Source organism: Heterodontus francisci, chromosome 33 (genome assembly GCF_036365525.1).
Source record: "Heterodontus francisci isolate sHetFra1 chromosome 33, sHetFra1.hap1, whole genome shotgun sequence".
Taxonomy (NCBI): Eukaryota; Metazoa; Chordata; class Chondrichthyes; order Heterodontiformes; family Heterodontidae; genus Heterodontus; species Heterodontus francisci.
In genome coordinates this window covers 21,765,676-21,791,225 of record NC_090403.1, presented here as the reverse complement: position 1 = coordinate 21,791,225, position 25,550 = coordinate 21,765,676, and the positions used below count along the sequence as shown (strand labels likewise).

Sequence of the window (25,550 nt, the reverse complement as noted above, 5' to 3'; positions counted from 1 at the left end):
GGAGGAAGAACTGCTCTCTTGCAATTGCAGTATGTGCGCTTGTGAGTTTCAAATTACAGTAGTTTTCTGCCTGTGCCCTCCTTGCAATGCAGTACACAAGTTTCTGACCTGTTACTGGTGAATGTTGCTCAGTTAAATAAATGCAAAGCAATTCTTTTGAAAGACTGCTACACCCATTGTTGATACTGATTTACTGGGTTAAATTAACAATGCGGTATCGTATGTCTTTGCCCAAACTGAGCATCATGTTCCACTCCATGTTAGTGAAGCTGTTTTCTCTTATTTCCCAGCTGAGAATACAATAGACTTTCTGTGTGTAGTTTTCAGTGCTCGACAGAGACATTTCTTCTTGGGTTAGCTGAATTGTTTGTGCTGTCCCATGTTCAGACGTCTGCAAAAGTCCAGGTGTTTTAAAGCCACATGTACAGTACTGCAGTTGTACAGAACAAGAGTAGGCCATTCAGCCCTTGGAACCTGTTCCACCATTCAGTTAGATTATGGCTGATCTGTATCTCAACTCCATCTACCTGCCTTGGTTCTTCAACATTTAATGCTCTTGTCTAAGTTTGAGATTTTCAATTGCCCCCCAGCCTCAACAGCTTTTTGGGGAGAGGACTCCAGATTCCCACTACCGTTTATATGAATTTCAATGCCAGTGTCATGCTAGGTATTATAGGCCGTATGTCCCAAAGACTGGCGGATCGTATCAAAGAACGTGTCCCTTCCGCTGTTTGCAACGGGCAAGGTACAGGCCGTACCCAACCATCCCGTGCTTGCAAAACTCAGAACACAATGTCCAACATTAGATGTGATTCTGTAATTGGACGGCATTTGCTAAATAATCCTCAGTGTGCTAAGAATTATGCTGACAACCAATTTAAGATTGTCAGTCGAGCTTACGGTGTGGCGCATTTCTGCGTACTGGAAGCTACATATATTAATACACAGGGCCCTGTTCTTTGCACATAGAACATGTATACACATTGTGCCTGTTTCAGCTAAACAAAATAAGTGACAGCCATTCGTTGGTTCATTAGTCAATCTGCCTGGTTTACATTTCAAACAAAGCTTGGCAGCTAACTGTCAGTCACCATAAACTGGTGCATTCTCCATTGGCAACGCCTCTACCAATCAGAGTCCACTTGTCAACCTATCAGGACTCTCTTCTCATAGTATAAAGTTGTTGCTTTATTGTCTTGCGTATTGTCCTGATGAGTGCAAGACGAAAAGCTTCAACAAAATGTCTCTATTTTCAGAAATACTCAAGTTCTGTCCTACCAAATGACTTTTTGACTACCGTTTATGTGGAAAAGATGTTTCCTGATATCATCTCTGGCCTAGCCCTAATTTTAAAGTTATACCCCCTTGATCTGGACTCTCGCACTAGAAGAAATAGGGTAGACAGAGAGAAACTATCAACCCTCTTAGTCATAAATGCCTGTTAGATCACCCCTTAAATTTCTCTTGAGAGAATACAAACCCAGTCTACACAACCTGACATCACATTTTATTCCTTTTTTTTGTTTTCCCTCTGAGTTAGTAATCGGTTCAAATCTATCATTGCAGCAAAGATGAGATATGGGTACCCTTCGTGCAGCTCACTATGCACAGATTTCCTAATGCAGGTCATTTAGTATCTAAAGGAAAAAGACATAACATTTTGGTTGTAACCCTCTCCCTGTTAACATGTTGTTGACCTTGTCATGGACTTGTTGGAGGGTCACTGCATCCCACTACCTTCAGTGGCAGCTCTCGGGACCTGTGAAAATTTTGTTTCATGCGAGTGCTCTCAGTAAGGGTAGCAACTGCTGAGTGTACTGCCACACTGAAGGTTCTATTAGACTGGCAGATGCCCTGGTGCATCTGCATGATTGAAGGACGTTGCAGTACAACTGAATGCAGAAAATAGGTTTGATTAACAGCATTGAATAGGCAGAATCTGAAGATCCATATTGAGCAAATTGCTCAAAATTTTGAATTCAGTTGTATTTTGTTCTGTGGAAACTTTTTTGTTGCTTTACGCAAGGAAGAAGTCCTTGTCCTCTGGTTTACAGCTGGAACCCATGTTCTGTTTTACCCACCGATGCTGAGTTCTGACACAGGGCTGTTTGCATTGATATGATCGTGAATTGCTACCTCTGTATAAAGGACTTAATAATACTCCTGAAGTAGGCCAGAGTCATAACGGCACAGAGGGAGGCCATTCGGCCTATCGAGTCTGTGCAGCTCTCTGTAGAGAAATCCAGTTGGTTCCATTCCCCAGCTCTATCCCTGTAAACAAAATTGGATGGGCATTTGAGAGAAATTAACTTCCAGCTCTATCCCTGTAGAGCTGGAAGTTAATTTCTCTCAAATGCCCATCCAATTTTGTTTTTTGAAAGGATTTCCCTTCCTCTAGTGCTAGAGTGCAGTCTGTGTTGGATACCTTCTCGCAGTGCCCATTAATGTGTGAGACTTCACATTGTCAAACAGCTGGTCAATATTCAATGGGAACAGTCCAGCCCAGCCCAATCCTGTTCATATCCATTCACTTTCCAACAGGAGTGATGCTTGGGGAACTGGACTGAATTTTTTTTTTGTGTCATGCCTCAGACTTCGAAGCCAGTTGTAACATCACAACTGCTTCCCCATCTGAGAATAGTCTCTGGGAATGCCTCTGGTTAGTGCATTTACAAACTAAGCCACATAGAGTGCTGAGAGTCCCAGGTTTATGCCTCGACAGCACATCTGCCGTGATCTATATCATAGGGTAAGGCCAACAAATTAATAAGTCTCAGAGCCTTGCACATTTTATACATCTTCCCAGTTTATCTTTTGTATCAAGATAAATTGACCAAAATACTCTCCGCATAAAGGCAGCAGCTTGCACAATAAGAAAAACATCTGAAGTTCTCGTAATGCCAATGTAATTCACAGTCTGAAGGGCTTTCAGGTGTTTTGATAGTTTGATAAGGTGCCGTTTAAATCCACAGATTTATTAAGTAAAATGCAGCCTCAAGTAAACTGCTCCAATATACCAAAAGCAACTTCACAAACAGGAATTAAAGGAATGTGCTGAACAAAGATCAAAATCAATTGTAACCAGTTCAGAATTCCTTTGTGCAATGTAAACACTTGGGTTAGAGAGTATCTTTGTGTAGAAAGCGTCTGGAGATGCCTATTTATGCCCCTCTGAATTTTTATGGTGAGGGAAAGCAGAGTTGCACCTTTGGTGATGTGCAGTGAGAATTTCAATCTGCCTTTCTCTTGTAGATTGATTTGTGCTTCAGACCATTGTCTGCAAGTTTGTCTTTTGCAAGCAAAGCTAGAATGGTCAAGATTTTCCAGCAAAATCAAGTGTCTAAACGACATGTGCTACAATTTTCATTTACTGGTAGGTGGACTACAATAGAGCAGAGACATTTGGATTGAGGGTGTGGGTGTAGTCATAGCAACATGGAGAAGTTACAACATGTTCCACCATTGTGTTGATGGATGGGAACAGAAAGTAGCTGAATAATGAAATAAATAAAACTGGAGGAATCTTGGTGACATACCAAACCAGTGAGGAGGAGAGGAAAAGATCCAGCAGTAAGTGAGTCAGGAACATTCAGAATTGTTACGGATATTTGTATTCCTTCTTTTTGCTATGATTGATTTGCTATCACTGAAGATGATTTCCTTGCACTGTTGGATCTCCTGTGGCATTGCCCAGGGATGACCTGGAGCATAGTTGTGGTGATTATCTACTTAACTGACCTGTTCTTTTAAAGATCACTGCTCAAGTGATTCCTATGGGGAAAGTGGTTAATTAGATGAACCCAAATAATTGTAGCTGCTTGTAACCTCCTGAATTCAGTCAGAGGGGAATTGTAATGACTTGTAAATTTCAGATTCCAGGTTAATGGCAAGAAGCTTTTTCCTGTAAGATTGTTTCGCATCTTTAACTGTGTAAGGGACATGCAGTAGATACAAGGTTGTACGGAAAATGTTGAATCAGTCTTGCTCCCTTGCACACCACTTGTTCCAGTTACAAACAAATTTGTTTGTTTTTTGAAAGCCGATCTGGCCTGGAGCCCAAAAATTGCAAGCTTATTCCAATCTGCGAAGTTCCACATTCTCGCCACTCTGTGTAAAGAAATTCGTCCTAAATTATGAATGGATTCAGTGGAGTGCTGGTGGAGAAACTCTTTCCAATTGAGACCAGAATAAGGGGGCATAAATATGAAGCTGCCACTACAGAGGAATTTCATTACAGAGTGGTGAGAATGTGGAACTTGCTGTTACATGTTGAAGCAGAAAGCAGTGACACATTTGAAGGCTACATGCCTAAGTGAGGGATATGGGAGCAGGGTAGGAAGAGGTAGTTAGCGTGGCAGGTGGTTTGTGTGGAGTATAAACACTGGCATAGACCAACTGGCTTTCTGATGTGTTTTGTGTGCTGCAGGGTCTATGTAGAACATTTACTGTCTCCCATCTTGCTCATTTTTCCCTTGTATGTTCTCAATCTTCACTCCGATCCAAAGGATGCAGACTTGAATACATCTGGAACATAGCTGGCTTAGTGATCCATCACTGGCTCTTGTGGCCCATCATCAAGCTCTACTGGGCCTCCCTTTTCTGCCCAAACCACCCACTGCTACGGTCTCTGGAGAAAAAAGATTAACCTTCTTTTCTTCAATACTGACCATGTCTGTGAAACCCTCATCTCTGTCACTAAAGTAGGAGATTATCCATCCAGTTGCTCCCCACCCACCTTGTGCACCAAACCAAATATCTTCCATGGGTTCCCTGCCCCAGTCTAGAACCCCAATCTCTATTAAATTCTATCTTTTTTTATATTTGTTTCATGGGATGTGGGCATCACTGGCAAGGCATTTGTTGCCCATCCCTAATTGCCCTTGAGAAGATGGTGGTGCGCTGCCGCCTTGAGCAGCTGCAGTCCATCTGGTGTGGGTACTTCCACAGTGCTGTTGGTGAGGGAGTTCCAGGGTTTTGACCCAATGACAGTGAAGGAATGGCCAGGTCAGGATGGTGTGTGACTTAGAGGGTAACTTGCAGGTGGTGGTGTTCCCATGCATCTTCTGCCCTTGTCCTTCTAGGTGGTAGAGGTCACGGGTTTGGAAGGTGCTGTTGAAGGCGGCTTGGTGAGTTGCTGCAGTACATCTTGTAGATGGTACACACTGCTGCCATTGTGCGTTGGTTGATGGGATGCTGATCAAGTAAGCTGTTTTGTCCTGGATGGCATTGGGCTTCCTGAGTGTTGGAGCTGCACTCATCCAGGCAAGTGGAGAGTATTCCTTCACACTCCTGACTTGTGCCTTGTAGATGGTAGACAGGCATTGGGGGGGGGGGGCGGTCAGGAGCTGGTTACCCACTACAGAATTCCCAGCCTCTGACCTGCTCTTGTAGCCACATTATTTATATGACTTGTCCAGTTCAGTGTCTGGTCAGTGGTAGCCCCCCAGGATGTTGACAGTGGGTGATTCAGCAATGGTAATGCCATTGAATATCAAGGGGAGATGGTTAGATTTTCTCTTGTTGGAGTTGGTCATTGCCTGGCACTTGTGTGGCACAAATGTTACTTGCCACTTATCAACCCAAGCCTGATTGTTGTCCAGGCCTTGCTGCATATGGACATGGACTGTGTCAGTATCTGAGGAGTTGCAAATGGTACTGAACATCGTACAATCATCAGTGAACATCCTCACTTATAATCTTATGATAGTGATAGAGGGAAGGTCATGGATAAAGCAGCTAAAGATGATTGGGCCTAAGACACCACCCTGAGGAACTCCTGCAGCATTGTCCTGGACTCAGATAATTGGCCAGAGCTTTAAAAAGCATGCCAAAAGGACAGAGTCTGAGACCAGAGAGAGAGAACACAGCAGGAGCAGAGCTTTAAAAAGTGCGCCTAAAGGATAAAGTCGGAGACCAGAGAGAGCGGCAGGAGCAGAGCTGGGGAAAAGTCAAAAAGTGACATCAGAGTGACGTCACAGTCAACAGAGAGAGCAGGGAAACAGAAAGCCACCGGAGTGAGTATATTGGTAAATTTTTAATTTAATTTCATCAAAAGCAATCAAATATAAAATAAGACTTGATCGATTCAGTAGTATATAAACTAAAGCGGATTTTATAATTTAGAATAGAGAGAGAGATCAGCAGGGAGCGTTTTCGCTCAAACTTAATACATAAGCTGTATTGGCGTTTATCAGTGTTTGTAAGGTTTACTAATAGTAATAAGATTTTATTAGAATGGGCAAGCTTTATTAGCATTGGTAAGGTTTATTACCAGTAGGAAGGTCTACATAACTGTGTAATCAAGAAAAGTCTAAACTTTAGTTGAAGGTGGTACTAGCATTTAATAAGCACAGTAAATTCTACTATACATACGAATTATTCTAAATTAATTAAGAAAGTAATTAAAGTACATTAACTAATAGCGTAAGTAACAATGGCAGGACAGGTGTTATGTTGCAGCTGTGGTATGTGGGAGTTCTTGTATGCCAAGGCGATCCAGGACAAACACATCTGCAAAAAGTGTGAGCAGCTAGAGGAATTCTGGATCAGCGTTATTGATCTGGAAGCCGAACTGCGCAACATAAGGATGGGGGGAGGGGGGGGGGGGTGCAAAAATACCTGGACGCTTTGTTTCGGAGGATGGTCACACCTCTTAGAACAGGGTCATCTGTTTTGATCTACAGTGAGGGACAGGAGAATGTGACTGTGAGTGAGTCAGGTAAAGGGACCAAGCAGAAAGTAGTGGAGGCCCCTCAGACTTTGCAGTTGTCAAACAGGTTTCAGGTGCTCTCAACCTGTGTGGATGAAAGCAAGGTTTGTAAGGTGGATGAGAAGACTGGTCATGGCACTGTGGTACAGGAAGCCATTCAAGTGGTGGGTTCTAAAAGGAATGTAGTGGTAGTAGGGGATAGTATAGTGACAGGTATCGACACTGTTCTGTGCAACCGAGAGCGTGAGTCCAGAAGGCTGTGTTGCCTCCCCGGTGCCAGGGTCGGAGACATCTGCTCAGGGCTGGACAGGAACTTGGAGTGAGAGGGGGAGGATCCAGTTGTCGTGGTCCATGTAGGTACCAACGACATAGGTTGGATGAGGAAAGAGGTTCTGTTTAGACAGTATGAGGAGTTAGGCAACAAATTAAAGAGCAGAACCTCGAGGGTAATAATCTCTGGATTATTACCTGAACCATGTGCCAATTGGCAGAGGGCACACAAGTTTAGTGAAATGAAGTCGTGGCTCAAAGACTGGTGTGGGAGAAGTGGGTTTCGGATTGTGGTCCACTGACACCAGTACTGGGGAAAGTGGGGGCTGTACTGTTGGGACGGTCTGCACTTGAACCGTGCTGGGACCAGTCTCGTAGCAAACTGTATAACTAGGGAAGTAGAGTGGACTTTAAACAAGGGGTGGGTGAGGGATAATGCTTGGGTAGATGTAGCAAATCAAGGTGTAGAATTAAGGCGGGAAAGCAGAATAGTAATATGGGAACTGAAGGTCAGAGGATGGCAGGAAGGGACAGAGAGAAAAATACCTACGAACCCACCAACAGTCAAGACTAGATGTTACGAAGATAACAAAAAGACAAAACTAAAGTCTCTGTATCTGAATGCACGTAGCATTCATAACAAAGTAGACAAATGGATAGCACAGATGGAAGTAAATAAATACGATCTGATAGCCATTACGGAGACATGGCTGCAGGATGACAAGGATTGGGTCCTCAATATTGAGGGGTATATAACATTCAAGAAGAATAGGAAGCTAGGTAAAGGTGAAGGAGTAGCACTGTTAATTAAGGATGGCATTGGTGCAATAGAGATGATCTTGGTTCAGGAGATCAGATGTAGAACCGATTTTGGTAGAGATGAATAGTAGGGGAAAGAGAATTACAAAGACTTACGACCCTCTCGGAGAAAAAAATTCTCTTCATCTCTGTCATAAATGGGCGACCCCTTATTTTTAAACAGTGGCCCCTAGTTCGAGATTCTCCAAGGGGAAACATCCTTTCCACATCCACCCTGTCAAGACCCCTCAGGATCTTATATGTTTCAATCAAGTCGCCTCTTACTCTTCGAAATTCCAGCAGATACAAGCCTAGCCTGTTCAATCTTCCCTCGTGAGACAGCCCACCCATTCCGGGTATTAGTCTAGTAAACCTTCTCTGCACTGCCTCCCACGCATTTACATCTTTCCTTAAATAAAGACACCATTACTGTACACAGTACTCCAGATGTGGTCTCACCAATGCCCTGTATAGCTGAAGCATAACCTCACTTCTTTTGTATTCAATTTCCCTCGTGATAAATGATAACATTCTATTAGCTTTCCTAATTACATGCTGTGCCTGCATTCTAACCTTTTGCGATTCATGCACTAGGACACCCAGATCCCTCGGCATCTCAGTTCTGTAATCTGTCACCATTTAGATAATGTGCTTTTTTATTCTTCCTGCCAAAGTGGACAGTTTCTCACTTTCCCACTTCATACTCCATTTGTCAGGTCTTTGCCCACTCACTTAACCTATCTATATCCCTTTGTAGCCTCCTTAAGTCCCCTTCACAAGTACTTTCCTACCTATCTTTATCAAATGCCTTCTGGAAATCTAAGTACCCCTTTGTCCACAGCACATGTAACACCCTCAAAAGAATTCCAATAAATTGGTTAAACATGATTTCCCTTTCACAAAACCATGTTGACTCTGCCTGATTACCTTGAATTTTTCTAAATTCCCTGCTATAACATCTTTAATAATAGCTTCTAACGTTTTCCCTAAGACAGATGTTAAGCTAACTGGCCTGTAGTTTCCTGCTTTCTTTCTCCCTCCCTTTTTGAATAAAGGGGTTACATTTGCTATTTTCCAATCTAACGGAACCTTCCCCGAATCTAGGGAATTTTGGAAAATTAAAACTAACGCATCAACTATCTCACTAGTCATTCTTGTAACATTCTAGCATGAAGTCCATCAGGACCCGGGGGCTTGTCAGCCCGCAGCTCCAACAATTTGTTTAGTACCACATCCCTGGTGATTGTAATTTTCTTGAGTTCCTCCCTCCCTTCCATTTCCTGACAGCTAATACTGGGATGTTACCTTTATCCTCAAGCGTGAAGACCGATGCAAAATATCTGTTCAATTCATCTGCCATCTCCTTATTATCCAATATTAATTTCCCTAGACTCACTTTTTTTTTTAGAGGACCAATGCTCACTTTGTTAACTCTTTTCTTTAGATATCTATAGAAACTGTTAGTATCTGTATGTATATTTCTAGCTTGCTTTCTCTCGTACTCTAATTTTACCTTCCTTATCAATCTCTTAGTCCTTCTTTGCTTTTTCTTATTCTGTCCAATCTTCTGACCTGCCTTCCATCTTTGCACAATTATAGGCTTTTCCTTTAAGTTTGATACTATCTTTAACTGTTTTCGTTAACCATGGATGGCGGGTCCCACCCTTGGAATTTTTCTTTCTCGTTGAAATGTATCTATTCTGTATATTCTGAAATATCCCCTTAAATGTCTGCCACCGCATCTCTATTGACCTATCCCTGAACCTGATTTGCCAGTTTGCTTTAGCTAGCTCTGCTTTCATGCCCTCATAATTGCCCTTATTTAAGTTTAAAATACTAGTCTTGGATCCAATCTTCTCTCCCTCAAACCGAACGTAAAATTCAATCATATTATGATCGCTGCTACCTAGGGGTGCCTTAACTGTGATGTCACTAATTATTCCTGACTCATTGCACAATACCAGGTCTAGTATAGCCTGCTTTCTGGTTGGCTCCAGAACGTATTGTTCCAAGAAATTATCCCGAAAACATTCCATGTACTCCTCATCTAGGCTATCTCTGCCCATCTGATTTTTCCAGTCTATATGTAGGTTAAAATGGCCCATAATTATCGCAGTACCTTTCTAACAAGCTGCCATTATTTCTTCCTTTATACCCCGTCTCACAATGTGGTTAATGTTAGGTGGCCTGTACACCAGTCCCACAAGTGACTTCTTGGTTTTACGATTTCTCATCTCTACCCAAACTGCATATAATTGTGCAAAGATGAGTGGCAGGTCAGATGATTGGTCAGAATATCAAGAACGACAGAGAATGACTAAAAGGTTAATCAGGAGAAAGAAATTATAGAGTATGAGAGGAAGCTAGCTAGAAATGTAAAAACGGAAAGCAAGAGTTTCTACAGGTATTTAGAAAGGAAAAGAGTAAGTAAATTGAGTGTTGGTCCTCTAGCGAGTGAGAATGGGGAGTTAATAGATAATAAGGAAATGGCAGATGAAATGAACAAATATTTTACTTCTGTCTTTGCTATAGAGGATACTAAAACCATTCCGGCAATAGCTGTAAATCAGGAGGTGAAAGGACGAGAGGAACTTGGTGAAATTACAATCACCAGGGAAGCGGTACTGACCAAACTAATGGAGCTGCGGGCTGACAAGTCCCCGGGTCCTGATGGGCTTCATCCTAGGGTCTTAAAAGAGATGGCTAATGAGGTAGTAGATGCGTTGGTGTTAATTTTTCAAAATTTGCTAGATTCTGGAAAGGTTCCATCAGACTGGAAAGTCGCAAATATAACCCCTCTATTCAAGAAGTGGGGGAGGCAGAAAACCGGTAACTATAGGCCAGTTAGTCTGTCGTGGGGAAGGTATTAGAATCGATCATTAAGCAGACTATAGGTGGGCACTTAGAAAAACTCAAGGTAATTAGGAATAGTCAGCATAGTTTTATGAAAGGGAAATCATTTTTAACCAATTTATTGGAGTTTTTTGAAAGAGTAACATGTACTGTGGATAAAGAGGAGCCCATTGATGTACTGTACTTGAATTTCCAGAAGGCATTTGACAAGGTGCCACATAAATGGTTATTGGGCAAAGTAGGAGCTCATGGTGTAGGGGGTAACATGTTAGAATGGATAGAAGATTGGCTGGCTGGCAGAAAACAGAGTATGCATAAATGGGTCCTTTTCTGATTGGCAGGATGTGACGAGTGGAGTCCCACAGGGGTCTGTGCTGGGGCCTCAACCTTTTACAATTTATATCAATGACTTAGATAAGGGGAGCGATGGCATGGTAGCTAAATTTGCAGATGTCACAAAGATAGGTAGGAAAGTATGTTGTGAAGAGAACATAAGGAGATTGTGGACTGATTATACATAGGTTGAGTGAGTGGGCAAAAATCTGGCAGATGGAGTATAATGTGGGGAAATGTGAAGTTGTTCGCTTTGGCAGGAAGAGTAAAAAAGCAGAGTATTTCTTAAATAGGGAATGACTGAATAATTCCAAGTTGCAGAGGGATCTAGGTGTTCTAGTGCAGGAGTCACAAAAGGTTAGTATGCAGGTACAGCAGGTAATAAAGAAGGCGAATGGAATGCTATCCTTTATTACGAGAGGAATTGAAAATAAAAGTAAGGGCATTGGTGAGACCACATCTCGAATACTGTGTGCAGTTCTGCTCTCCTTATTTAAGGAAGGATGTGAATGCGTTGGAGGCGGTTCAGAGGAGGTTTACTAGATTGATACCTGGAATGAGTGGGTTGTCTTATGAGGAAAGGTTGGACAGACTGGGCTCGTTTTCGCTGGAGTTTAGAAGAGTGAGGGGAGACTTGAGTAAGATCCTGAACGGTCTTGACAAGATGGATGTGGAAAGGATGTTTCCTCTTGTAGGTGAGTCCAGAACTAGGGGGCACTGTTTTAAAATTAGGGGTCGCCCTTTAGGACAGAGACGAGGAGAAATTTTTTTCTGAGGTTTGTGCGACTTTGGAATTCTCTGCCTCAGAAGGTGGTAGAGGCGGGGTCACTGAATATTTTTAAGGCAGAAGTAGATAGATTCTCGTTAGGCAAGGGAATCAAAGATTATCAGGGGTAGATGGGAGTGGAATTCGAGACTGAAACAGATCAGCCATGATCTTATCAAATGGCGGAGCAGGCTCGATCGGCTGAATGGCCTACTTCTGCTCCTAATTCGTATGGTCGTATGGCCTGCAACAATCACAACAATCTTCCTTTGTGCTAGTATGTCTCCAACCAGTGCAGAATTTTCCCTGATTCCCATTGACTTCAGTTTGGCTAGGGCTGCATGATGCCACACTCTGTTAAATGCTGCCTTGATATCAAGGGCAACCACCTCGCTTTAGCCCCCTCCCCATCCCATGCCATCTCCAAGTTAATTTTGTTCATGAGACCCACCTCCTGTTCCCATTTCCACTAAATTGCAAACCAACCAAATTCCCCTTCTGGTCTGCATACTTACCTGACATTGTGAATGAATGACTGACTGACTGTCTCCTAAGTACTGTCCCACTCCCTCTCCAAACCAATGTTATCATTCCCCAGAATTTAAAATAAACCCTCGACCCCTCTGTCCTTCCAAGCTCCCAGCCCATTTCCAACATTCAACATCTCTTTTTCCTCGAGTCTTTTTAACCTGTTTTCGTTTCCTCAGATCTGTTTGAATCTCTTGAACGTTGTTTTTGTCCATCTCTTGGCATCAAAATCCCAAAAGGTTGTGACTGTGGGACATTAACGTTGCTCAACCTCTCTGCAGCTTTTGATGTGACCGACCGACTGGACGGACGGACAGAATCCCCGCCCCCTCACCACCATCTCCTCCTCTTCTATATGGTACTGTAGACGTCATATTACTGGACTAGTAACCAGAGGCCTGGACTGCTAACTCAGAGCATGCGTTCAAATCCTAGCAGTGAAACTTGAGATAAAAACAAGAAATGCTGGAAATACTCGGTAGGTCTGGCAGCATCTGTGGAGAGAGAAGCAGAGTTAACGTTTTGGGTCAGTGACCCTTACTGGCAGTTCCGAAGAAGGGTCACTGACCCGAAACGTTAACTCTGCTTCTCTCTCCACAGATGCTGCCAGGCCTGCTGAGTATTTCCAGCATTTCTTGTTTTTATTTCAGATTTCCAGCATCTGCAGTATTTTGCTTTTATTTTAGTGAAACCTGAGAATTTGAATTAAAATCTGGAATTTAAAAAAAGTTGCTATCAGTAGGTAAGACCATGAAGCTGTTGGATTGTTGTAAAAACACAGCTGGTTCATTAATTTTAGAGGAAGAAACCTGTCATCCTTACCTAACCTGGCCTATAAGTGATTTCAGCCCACCATCAATATGGTTGACTTTTGAAGTAGCTGAACAAGCCGCTCAGTTGCATCAAACTAGTGCAGTGGTTCAAGAAGTCAGTCCACCACTGCTACCTCAGGCCACCTTGGGATGGTCAATAAATGTTGGCCTTGTCAGCAAAGCCCACATCTCAAGATTGAATTGCAAAAGCATGAGGTCAACTTCAAACTGACAACACCCATCTTGACCCTCTCCACTATCTGTGTTGTCAGGCTGCTTGTCCAAAATCAAACCTTGGATAAGCTGCAATTTATTCTAGACAGTGTCTTGGCCTGACTCAAACTGTTTGCAACCTCGGTGCTTCATAGTCTCCATGGCAAAACTTGCCTACTTCAATTTCTAATGTAGCCCAATGAATTGATGTGTGCTTGCTGAGTTGCTATCTTCAGAATGGTCACATATTCAATTTAAAACAACTGTTTGGGTTAAGAGGATAACTGCTGTTCAGCTGGATGGGGAGGTCCTGCTAGTATTCCTCAAGGCATGCAATCCTTTTCACTTAATTCTGTACTTAGTCTTTTTTCTTCCCTTGTGTTCAACTTCCTATTTCTCATTAGCACTAATCACCTGCTTATGTCTTCTGGGTTGCTTTTTGGTCTTTTGTAAGCAATCTGGATACAGCATCAATGAGCAGATGCTTGATTAACTTTCTCTCAGGTTTTCGTTTTCTGCCTCCTTGCTCAAACCTCTTAACGGATCAGAATGATTGAAAAGGGGAGGCGGCGGAAAGTAAGATTTAAACCTGAATCCAGTGACATTTTCTGTGATGTGTTGGAAGAGAAGAGATGCAGCAACACAGAAGGCATAAATAAGTGGTTAGGTGACAGCCGCACTGATGAGAAACTGAGTAGAAACAGAAAAGGTGAAGGAACGCAAGTGATATGATAAACTAATCTCGTAAAATTAGAATTTCCCCCCCCCATTCATTATTCATTGAAATAAGGGAAAGCTGACATTTAGGAGGAAACCTGCGATTGTTGCTGCTTGAGCACTTGTGTTTGTACATATAATTTGTATTACCTGCAACCATTTTGTGCAGAATTGTTCTTGGGTTTCTTCTTGACAGTGCCAAATAAAGGATAGTGTACTTTCATTTGGAGTTTCTCTCTCTCTGGATTTGTCCCCAAATGAACTGCGATGATACAAAGGGAACACTGCATATGTTGGATGGAAAGAAAGAAAACTTGTATTTATCTCTTGTCTTTCACGACTTCAGAATGTCCCAAAGACCTTCATGGAGAATTAAGTACTTTTGAAGTGTACAGTTTGCATACATCAATGAGATAATCTGTTTTTAATTGGTTGAGGAATAAATGTTGGCCAAGCCAGCAAGAGAACTGCTGTTCAAATAATGCTGTAGGATCTTTTATGCCCACCTGAAAAATTAGATGGGTTCGGAGTTTGGGGGTTAGTTTAAGGTCTTATCTGAAAGACAGCAGCTTCAGCAATGCAGTGCTCTCTTAGTCCTGCACGGAAGGTGTAAATCACTTGTCACATGGCTATTGTGATGCACCAATGTCATTGGTTTTCTTTTTATTCACGGGTGTAGGCATCACTGGCAAGGCCAGCATTTATTGCCATTCTTAATTGCCCTTGAGAAGGTGGTAGTGAGTAGCGGCCTTGAACGCTGCAGTCCATGTGGTGAAAGTATACTTACAGTGCTGTTAGGAAGCGAGTTCCAGGAATTTGGCACAAGCTGAACAGGATGGAATGTTCCAGGATTTTGACCCAGTGATGATGAAGAAACAGAAGTATGTTTCAGAGTCACGATTACTTTTCGTGGTTTAGATGTTGTCCTAGTCATTTAAACTCAAAATATGAAGAAGTTCATTCTATAGCTAACTTTGTTCTGACAGATGACAGTACTCCTTTAAAGCATTTTGACCATCAGACTTCTAGGCCTGAATGAAACAGGACTTCTCCCGTTTAGTACAGATCTTAACTGTAGTTGGGAGATGCTTTCAGTACCTACAGAGATATTTTCACTCTTTTAAATTGTATTCTGAATAATAAATGAGGTGATTGGCAAGCAAAAGAATTATGTGAGGAAAAACCTTTTTCCTCAATGAGTGGTTAGGATTTGGAATGCATTGCCTGATAGGGTAGTGGATACAGATTCAATAGAAGCCTTCAAAAGGGAATTGGGTAAATACTTGAAGGAAAAATAAATTGCAGAGATGGGAGAAAGAGCAGGGGGAGTGGAAGTAACTATTGCTAGAGCTGACACAGACTCAATGGGTGAATCGTCATCTCCTTCTGTGCTGTACTATTCTATGATCCTTGATCTTAAGTAGGCTGTTTATTTTACTCTTCAATAATCAGATCCATCCGCTTCCAGCTCAGCAACTGGACCAGATGGGAACGTCAGATATATGGCAATTTATGCTTCTGTGCTGGCTTGTGCCAGCTAATTATTGCTCTCAAATCTTGTCTATGCATGAGCTGCTCGATTTCTTGGAATTAAGAACCAAAGCAGAAACGATGCCAAACGTTTATTGGTAAATCTATGATTCAGGCTATAGGACAGTGCTGCATTTCGGCTTGGATGATGCAGGAGTCCAACATTGGCAATGGCCTGGTACTGTTGGGTCAGTGTGATGATGAGTCAGTTGTCCATTTAGTCCAGCAGCTTCAGTGCTCCTGTCCTTGGTGTTTCAGAACCATGGATTGTTTCAGGCCTGTCTTTTTTACTCTGCTCTTTCTCTCTCCACCGCACCGCCACCCGTTCTCCCCCACCCCCACCCAAAAAGAAAAGCTGTTGTGATGTTGCAGATAAATAGTCAAAGCCAAGTGTGGTCATTGGGTGAAGGGATATAATTGGGCCAGTGGGCACAGACATAACTCATTTCCCATTTTAGTCATTGGTTGTGAGCCTTTTTTGTAAAATACCATTTATAGCTAATTAGTAAAAGTTGCAAAACTAAGAAAAAATTTGGAAACAAAGAAGAGTTAGAGTATTGAAGTTTCTGCAGTGTTTTGCTGAGCAACTAGGAAATGCTGGTGCCCACAACTGATGTGATGATGTAATTACAGCATGAAAAGTTTGCATGGGCAATTTACAAAAGTGAACATGGGAATTTATGATGGGAGAAGCTGACCGCAGGAAATAAGATTTTGTAAAGGAGGGAAGTGAGCACTGACATAAAGTTTTTACTCCAATGTTTATTCCCTACTTTCTAGCACCTAGTACCCTCCAGTATGTTGAGAGGTTCGAAACTTCCTGTCTGGGCAGATACAAGCCTAAGCATGCTGACGTTATGCCTTTAGTCACACTTTACTTCTGGCACAGTTGAGTTTCACATTGGAGTGAATCTGAGAGTCTGAATTTTGTATTCATTCTTTTCAGTAGAAATGATGGAAGAACTGCACAGTCTGGATCCACGGCGACAGGAGCTGCTGGAAGCGAGATTCACCGGGATGGGCGTCACCAAGGTGAGAGATTTAGTAGCCAGGTCTGAGATGGTGATAAAATACTGTATTCATCTTGCAAGAAAAACACAAGGCCTGTTTAGGACAAATGGGCTCTAAAATTCCTCAGCAGTTGCCTTATGCTGTTTGGTACATAGCATTGACTTAATTCTTTGCGGAGCATACAAATATTTCCTTTTTGGCTAATGAAATGTATGTAGTGTACCTTCTGATTGAGGCGTTGTTTATGGCACTGTCAATAAGCAATGGCAGCATGCAACATTCCAGTACATTGGCTTGCCTTTTGAGTCAGTGTTTTGAGTAGCTTAGCCATAGGGACCAGGGAGCTTCCAGATTTGATCCTTGGACTGTACTGACTTAACTGAGCTCAGCTGGCATGCTAGTCATGGTGCACCTGGCTCACAATGGGAAGATTGACTGAGTTCATGTTCCTGCTTTCTTTTTCGTAATCCCTGCTGCAGGTGGATGTTAGATGAAGAGATGATTGGAATCAACTATCAACAAAGCAACCAATAACATCCTTTAAATATAAAGGGAATAAAACTTGCATTAATATAATGTTTGCGCGACTTCAAGACATCCCAAAGCAAATTAAGTACTTTTGAAGTGTTGTCACTGTTACAATGTAGGGAAAGATGGCAGCCAATTTGGCACAGTAAGGTCTCACAGAAATATGTAGTGCAACAAATGACCAGATAATTTTTTTTAAAGTGATGTTGGTTGAGGAATAAATTTTTGCCAGGACACTGGGTGAATTTCCTGCTCTTCTTTGAAATAGTGACATGTGTTCTTTTATGTTCACCAGAGAGGGCCCATGGGACTTGGTTTACGTCTAATCCAAAAGATGGTGTGTCGCACAGTGCAGTACTCAGGGAGTGCTGCACTGTCGGTATCGGGCTGCATCATGTGCTCAAGTCTCTGGAGTGGGGCTTGAACCTGTAACACCTGATTCAGAGGCAAGTGGGCTACCACTGAACCAAGGTATAGCAAATTGTCCCAATTTGTGGAGTGGTGGGGTGATGGCAGTGGATGGAATTTGCACAGCAACTAGAGATTTGCAGAAGGGTTACATGTGGTTGCCAGAGGTGTGGAGAGATGGAGCGTGAGGAGAAGGGGGTTTGCAAAGAAAATTGGAGAGACTCAGCCATCAGGAACCAGCTATCACCAACAGTCAGATTGCACTCCAGGTTTGGCCACTGATGATAGTGCTAGTCTTTGCACAATACACTAAGAGCCTCTAGTGGCAGAATCCAGTGCTACAGGACTGTAACAGTGGAGAGGTGCTCTTCTGTGCTGTAAGTGACTCTTATGTCTCTATGACTCTAAAAATTCTTTGCTTTTATTATTGTGGAGTACTTAAATGAGTGTACTCCCTTCAAAATTCATGGATAGTATGTCTTTCATTTTTGAAGCTGCCTGTGAGCAATGTGATTTCAAGATTGTGAAAAACACCTAAGATCAGGTTTGCTATTTACTCTGACCACCTGAACATTGGTCACTTATTTCTAGCTGTTTTAAGATTTCCACTGTACAACACAAATCTAAAAATAAGCCAGACTATAGTCCCAGTTCTCCCCCGCTGTTTGCTTTCAAAGGTCAAGGACCGAACTTTAGATCAAGGGAAGCATCTTGTTTGTAAATAATGACGAATGTGCCATGTAGCAGAACCTTTATAGCCACAGCCAATGCTCCATGTTCTATGTTCATCACATTCTGAAAGAAGCTGTTGAATTGGGCAGCTCTACCTTTTTCTTCAGAAATACCTTTGAGTAGAATGGACCTATGTTCTCTGGAGTTTAGAAGAAATGAGAGATGATCTCATTGAAACACAAATTATTTAGAGAGCTTGACATGGTAGGTACTAAGAGGCTGTTTCCCTTGGCTGGACAGTCTAGAACTAGGGAGCAGGATCTCAGGATAAGGGGCCAACATTTAGGACTGAGATCATGAGAAATCTTTTCACTGAGGGTTGTGAATCTTTGGAATTCTGTATCCCAGAGGGTTGTGGATGCTAAGTCGGTGAGTGTATTCAAAACCGAGATCAGTAGACAAAAGTAGAATACTGCGGAAGCTGGAAATCTGAAATAAAAACAAAAAGTGCTGGAAAGACTCAGCAGGTCTGGCAGCATCTGTGGAGAGAGAAGCAGTGTTAAAGTTTCAGGTCGGTGACCTTTCATCAGAACGGAGATCAGAGATCAGTAGATGTTTGGATACTGAGCAAATTAAGGGATATGGGTATGGGGGGGTGGGGAGCATGGGGGAAGGTCAATATTGAAGTAGAAGATCAGCTGTGATCTTATTGAATGGCAGAGCAGGTTCGAGGGGAAGTATGGCCTAATCCTGCTGTCATTTCCTTTTGTTATATAATGTGTTAGGCTTTTAACCTTTGGGCATTTCTTTTACTTTCCAATTTGTATAAAAGCAATAAATTCTAATATTTCCAGGGCATTGCGCAATTGCGTTGTGACGAGACTAGGCATGAGCATCTATCTCGCTGAATCTTGAGCATGGCCCCTGCTCCTTGTAGCACCTGACTATAGACCGTGCACATGGAAGTAGCCAGTTGCCCGCAGTTTGTCATTTCAACTGGGTAATTAATGTATTATAAAGACTTTTTGGGAAGAAAATACTTTTACAAAAGAACAGTATGCTCATCAAACATGTCTTTTATTAAAAAGATAATTATCGTCTTCGTTCACACAAGTTAATTTTTATACTAACAAGCCAGCTTCATAGTTTATTTCCTGTGTAGCAAATCCATTGCATCAACTTCGTGCACACTTCCAAATGAGGCTGCTGTATGAACTACAGGTGGAATAGTGAAAATGTTGATTCTACCCAAGGGAATGAAGTTAATTTCAACATTCAGGTATTGATCTGCAAGGTTATTGGATGAGAGCTGAATTCTCTACATAATCTATATCTAGTCAAATTTGAATTTGGTGAAACTTTTTTTTTTCCCTTTCCAATTTTTACTGCTCTTTTGTAGTTGGTGTTGGCATTCAACACGTAGTACTGTGTCCCTGATCTGTACTGTGCCTGGCTTGGGGGGCTCTTGATGCTGCTGCTGGTTATAGAAAGCAAAGTGCATTTTTCTTCCTGCCCCAATAAACACATGAACCTGTGCCAAGGGTAGAGCTGAACCACGGTGAATCAAAGTGAACAGGTTGTGACTTCTCCCCAGCTTGCAGGAAGGACTCAGTGGGAATGAAACTGATTTGTAACAGCTGCTTGTGTGCTGTTATTTCTCCATTGCTGCTAGACCCATGGAAACCAATTTGTGGGACAAATGGGGGAGGTTGCAGAGCACTCAGAGCTCCAGCTTACTGCAAAGTCACTCTACTTGAAGCCATTCTGTAATACAAACTGCCACCTTGTATTGTCAGGTTTCACTGCCACCTGGACTGCTGGTATGAATGTCTTTTGTCAGCTGTCTGTAATGAGCTTTTATGACATGAGATTAAGGTACTCTTCGTCTAGTTGCTGGTGGGGTTGAATCCACAGAACTGTCAGTAATTTGGTAATAACTTGGCACTCATTCCATCAGAGCTGCATAGATAATTGAAGTATCTGTGAGATGGGGTGGAAGATTCTAGTCTAAGCAGTTTTTTGGGGCAATGTACATAACCCTTAACTGGATGCAGAATTCATATCATAAATGATATACTTTAACAGCTGGTTCTGGCATCTAGCACTCGCATATCAAGCACTTATGACGCTGACATCGCTCCCTTTATTTGTAACAATAATTCCTCAATTAATCTAGATTATAACTGAGGAGGGAACAATAGCCAGGTAAACCCTGGAGAAGAGGTTCAATTTTAAGTGTGATTTTTGTGGTGTGTGATTGGAAGTCACACTTCAACAGTGGATCCCTTATAAAAATTGGTGCTGTTGACTGGGATATATTCCTGATTTAAATGTGGTTTTGAATTTCCTCTCGTTAACTCACTGGTCAAGATCCCTCTTTGAGGCCGAGTGCATCTTTGCTGAAACTCCAGTTCAAGCCGCAGTTCTGCTGCATCACCTTGACGTGCTACCGTTTATTTCACCTGAATTTCAAGAGTCCGGAAAGCAACCCCACTTGCACCATTGTCAAGTGTTGATCTGCAACCAGTCCTGCTGGCAGCCAGAAACCATGATGACAGTGCTTGTACTGTTGGTGGGATCTGCAAGTGCCATGGAAACCATGTGTGTTTTGGACCACCTGAAATGGAAGTGAGCCCACTGGTTTATCTGAGCTTGCTGCTGCTAAGCTTGAGAGTGCTGTCAGAGACACTGCACAAAAATAAACGCTGTTCACTCATTAATTGGACAAGATGCAAGAATTAGATGACTTCATTCACACCAAGACATCAGACCAAGAAAATGAGTTCCAATGCTGTAAGTGAATTTTGCAGTTACTTTATCTGTGTTACCATATGTATTGTCTTGGCAATATCACCATGACATCATTTGACAAGCTGGGGTGTGCTGTAGCATTGCGTTTTGGGCTGCAGCTGCTAGCCTTATAAAGGAGAAAGCTGTGGGGAGTTTGTATTTTTTGTCCTTTCTGATTAACCTGATCCATTTTGAATTTAATTCCATATTTGCATTCAAGGCCCATTTTTTTTTTTAGCAGAAGATTGTTAAAGGCTGGAATATTAATGGCGGCTCTGTTGCTCAGTTCTTTCTTAGTTGGGATGATCACTCAATGTGTCCATGTTTCATCCTTCATTTAGGCATTTGCACAGACAGTTTTAAAATTGCAGTCTGCACCCATATTCTAACATGTCCAATCTCTATGTTGATTCTTAAGATCTAAGTTACAGTTACCTCTCATGCACATAACCTTTGATGTGTTAACTGTGGCTTAGCTCCAGCGTTATAAGTTTCATCATCCTACCACTGCTGTGGCAGATAACTAGATTCTTTATGGCTGCACTTTTCCATTATGAGAGAGATGGGCATGAGCTACTGAGTGCATTGGTGAATTGAACAAATAGGATGCCTCAGCCCAACAGCTGTAACATTTATATTGTTGCTGGGGTGCTCGCAGAAGTCAGCTCTTTAGGTAGGTCTGTTCATCTTGTGAAAGAGCAGCGCTTGCTTGTTTACCATGGTCCAGCATAGATGGGTAATTTCAATAAATATTTTTTGTGTTTAGGTTTGAAATTCTTGTATCCAGGTCCTGCCATGTTCTTTACAAAGGACGTTATCCTGATAGTTGATGCCTTTGAGACTAGAGTTTAATTTTTGCAAATAACTATTTAAAAAGCAGTGTTCAGTTGGAAGAATGTAAAGGGGGAAATAATGGTGCCTCTCTGTTAGCTGGTGGACATGCAGCTGCATATTTCTGTCTCGTCATGTAAGCTGGCGCTCTCCTATAATGGCTTTTTGTTCACGAATGGGTGTGACTAAAGGCTTGTTACTGCATCAGTCCCTGGCTGCAACATTGGCAGGTTTTACCTCCAGACAACTTGGCTAAGGTCTGTAAGGAAATGGTGGTTTTCTGAAACTATGCCCATTCTGTAGGGTCCACAGCTAATCTAGTCACTGCATTTTGCAGGCTTGTTTCAAAGTGTTAAACAATTATCTGGTTTGGCAGATTCCCAAAGGCTGGGTATTGCTCCGTGTCTCTGAATAACAGAACCCTACAGAGCAGAAGCACCTGATCACCAATCTGCCTAGAGCTCGCTAATCTTTGCTGGAGAGGTAATGGGGTTACTACACCTGGGTGAAGGAGAGGAAATCTGGTTAGAATGCCCTGTTCCTGATTATTATCCAGTGACCCCACTGGTGGTTATGCACATGGTTGGGTATAGAGTAAGAACAGAATGAACAATGGGCTATTATGCCATTTAGAGTCAAATTGCCTGACATTCATTTGAGGCTCGCACGTAAAGAACAACCATATAGGTAAGATATTGGAGAGCTGCAAACCCCCATGGATCTGTGTTTGGGGCTTTAAGATCTCCTGGGGGAGGAGACCAAACTGGCAAGTGGTGGGGGAGGGGTGATGAAAATTCCCATTGTATTCCTGGCCAGTGCTGTCTCTGAGAAGAGGAATTTGGTAACCCATAGCCTGAAGTTGTTTTCCTACTGGCAAAGATAGATCTATTGAACAGCTAATGCCAAATTCCTATTGCTGAAACTCTGTGCCAAAAACAAAATGGTAGCATGAGTCATCCAGCATTGCAGGCATCATCTATTTCCATACACGACTGGTGATACTGTGCTTCTGGAGGCATGGGTCTTTATGCAACACCAGCTACAATACATGGCACTGCCATGCTTACTTCTTGACCACCAGTCTTGTAAGTGAATGGGAGTTATCCCTTATAAAGCACTCATCTTTGTATTTTGTACTGTGACCACTCAAACTAGGTATTCCCTATTATGATTACGACTGCACTTTCATTGTACGGTCAGACCAGGATTGGGATGGAGTTGGGGCTGCTGAGTTAGGTGGGGGTCTGCTAAATCAGGCCAGGATTTGCAGGAGCGTTCCCTTTTCAGATGCTGATGAACCTACTGCGTGCTCCTAATACATACAAACATACAAATTACGAGAAGAAGTAGCCCCTCTTGCCTGCTCCACCATTCATGGCTGATCTGTTTGTGTCTCACATTCCACACTCCCATATACCCCCTTTGCCAATACATGCCATTTCTTTGTCTCTGTAGCTTGAAAATAACTTAGCTCTGGAATGCTTCTGTGCACTTCAGTAGTGATTGGCTGAGGTGTACCAATGGCCTGGTTCCTTGCTCACCTGAGGAAATAGAAAGAGGGAAGGAAGATTATAGATATAAAATCGGTTGCTTCCTCTTTAATCACAAACCTTGTTCCAAAGAGCAGAGTTGCCAGTCAACTTGTCTGGCATCCCTTTCATTTGGTTCTTGGCTTTTTATAGAAGGAAGGGGGAGAAATACATTTGGGCTCTGTCCTGAAGCTACCAAATTTTTGATGGAAAAGCTGCTAATGCTGACTGTTTAATGCTGTGGATGTAGCTTGGTTCTGTTACATAATGCCCCAAAGGTTCATCAGCAATTCCAGCACTATCAAGTGTGTGCCATTATTAAAAGATGTCTGACTGTTCAGTGCAATTAAGAAAGAAAAACAATTATTGTTATAGTGACACCCTGCTGGAAACTTAAATACTGCAACCCCAGTGCAAAGAGGAGCCCTGTAATTTGAGATGTTGAATAGTGGAATATTTTTCACTGATGTATAAATATTTTTGACAGTAATCAGACTCTGAAAACCATTCATCAATGAAAAATGCAGTACAGTAAATTGGAACAATTCTTTGCAAGCATAATCATGTTTTAAATCTTTAGTATCTCCACACTGCCCCTCCCCTGCCCCGCGCCCCCACGCCCGGGAATTCTAGAGCTTAGGGCCTTGGTGGCTGAAGACACAACTGCTGTTGGTAGAATAATTAAAATCGGGGATGTTCAGAGGCCAGAATTGGAGGAGCACAGATATCTTTGAGGGTTGGGGGAGGTTAGAGATAGGGAGGGGTAGGGTCATGTGGGAATTTGAAAACAGTGAGAATTTTAAAATTAGGTGTTGCTTAACTGGGAGCCAGCGTAGGCCAGCAAGCACAGGGGTGAAGTGTAAATGGAACTTGGTGCGAGGAGACCAAAACTGTGTGCAGTACTCTAGGTGTGGTCTCACCAATGTCCTGTACAGTTGTAGCAAGACTTAGAGTTCCGATGAAGGGTCACTGACCCGAAACGTTAACTCTGCTTCTCTTTCCACAGATGCTGCCAGACCTGCTGAGTGGTTCCAGCATTTCTTGTTTTTATTTTATTGTAGCAAGTCTTCCCTACTTTTGTACTCTATTTCCTTTGCAATAAAGACCAACCTTCCATTTGCCTTCCTAATTACTTGCTGAACCTGCTTGCTAACTTTTTGTGATTCATGTGCGAGGACATCCAGATCCCTCTGTACCCTAGCATTCTACAGTCTCTCTCCATTCAAATAATCTGCTTTTCTATTCTTCCACTTCCAAAGTGGAAAACCTCCACGTTTTCCCTTTATTATACTCCATCTGCCAAATTTTTTTCCCACCTACTCAGTTTAACATCAGTGGTGGGTAAGATTTTAGAAACAATAATCTAGGGAAAAGATCAAGAGGCGCTTGGAGAGGTTTGAGTTAATTAAGGATAGCCAGCACAAATTTGTAAAAGCTAGATCATGCATGACTAATCTAATTGAATGTTTTAATGAAGTAACAGAGAAGGTTGATAAAGGGAATGTGGTCTATATGAATTTTAAGAAAGTGTTTGATAAAGTACCACATAAAAGGCTGGTTAACAAAATTGAGGCTTATGGAATAGGAGGATAAAAAAAAATTGGCTCAGACAGTAAACAAGAAGCCATGGTAATGATTGTTTTTCAGACTGGTGGATGATAGACATTGGTATTCCCCAAGGGTCAGTGCTAGGACCACTGCTTTTTTTTGCTATGTATAAATTACATGGATCTTGGATGACAGAGTAGAATCTCAAAATTTGCTGATACCAAACCTGGAGGGATATGTGGTCAGAAGCTCATTTCAAATGAATTATCAAGGTTGTGAACAGTCTGGTTCAGCCTCACAGTTGTCAGGGAGAGGAGTGGAGTCGGAGGAGCTAGGGAATGGGATTTGTGGCCGGGACTGAATACAATGGCTTTGGCCGTCCCAATATTTAGTTGCAAGACATTTCTGCTCATCCAGTACCGGATGTCAGATAAGCAGTCTGACAATTTAGAGACAGTGAAGGAGTTGAGAGAGGTGGTTGTGAGGCGGAACTGGGTGTCGTCAGCATACATGTGAAAAATGAGGCGTTTTCAGATGATGTTGCCGAGGGGCAGCATGTAGATGAGAAATAGGAGGAGGCCAAGGATAGATAGATCCTTGGGACACACCTGAGGTAACGGTGCGGGAGCAGGAAGAGAAGCCATTGCAGGTGATTCTCTGGCTACAGATAGGTAAGAATGGAACCAGAGTGCAGTCCCGCCCAG

At 42.4% G+C, this 25,550-nt stretch overlaps 1 protein-coding gene across 4 annotated transcripts in view; it reads left to right on the top strand.

Moving 5' to 3' along the window:
- tlk2 (tousled-like kinase 2) overlaps positions 1 to 25,550 on the top strand; it is a 160,155-nt gene that overhangs the window by 41,628 nt on the left and 92,977 nt on the right. For 2 of the 4 annotated variants that reach the window (XM_068013160.1, XM_068013162.1), the window contains exon 2: positions 16,476 to 16,561. In XM_068013160.1, coding sequence (XP_067869261.1) covers positions 16,476 to 16,561 — 86 coding nt within the window. The remainder of the gene's footprint in view (positions 1 to 16,475; positions 16,562 to 25,550) is intronic. The other 2 variants (XM_068013161.1, XM_068013163.1) reach the window with 1 other exon arrangement.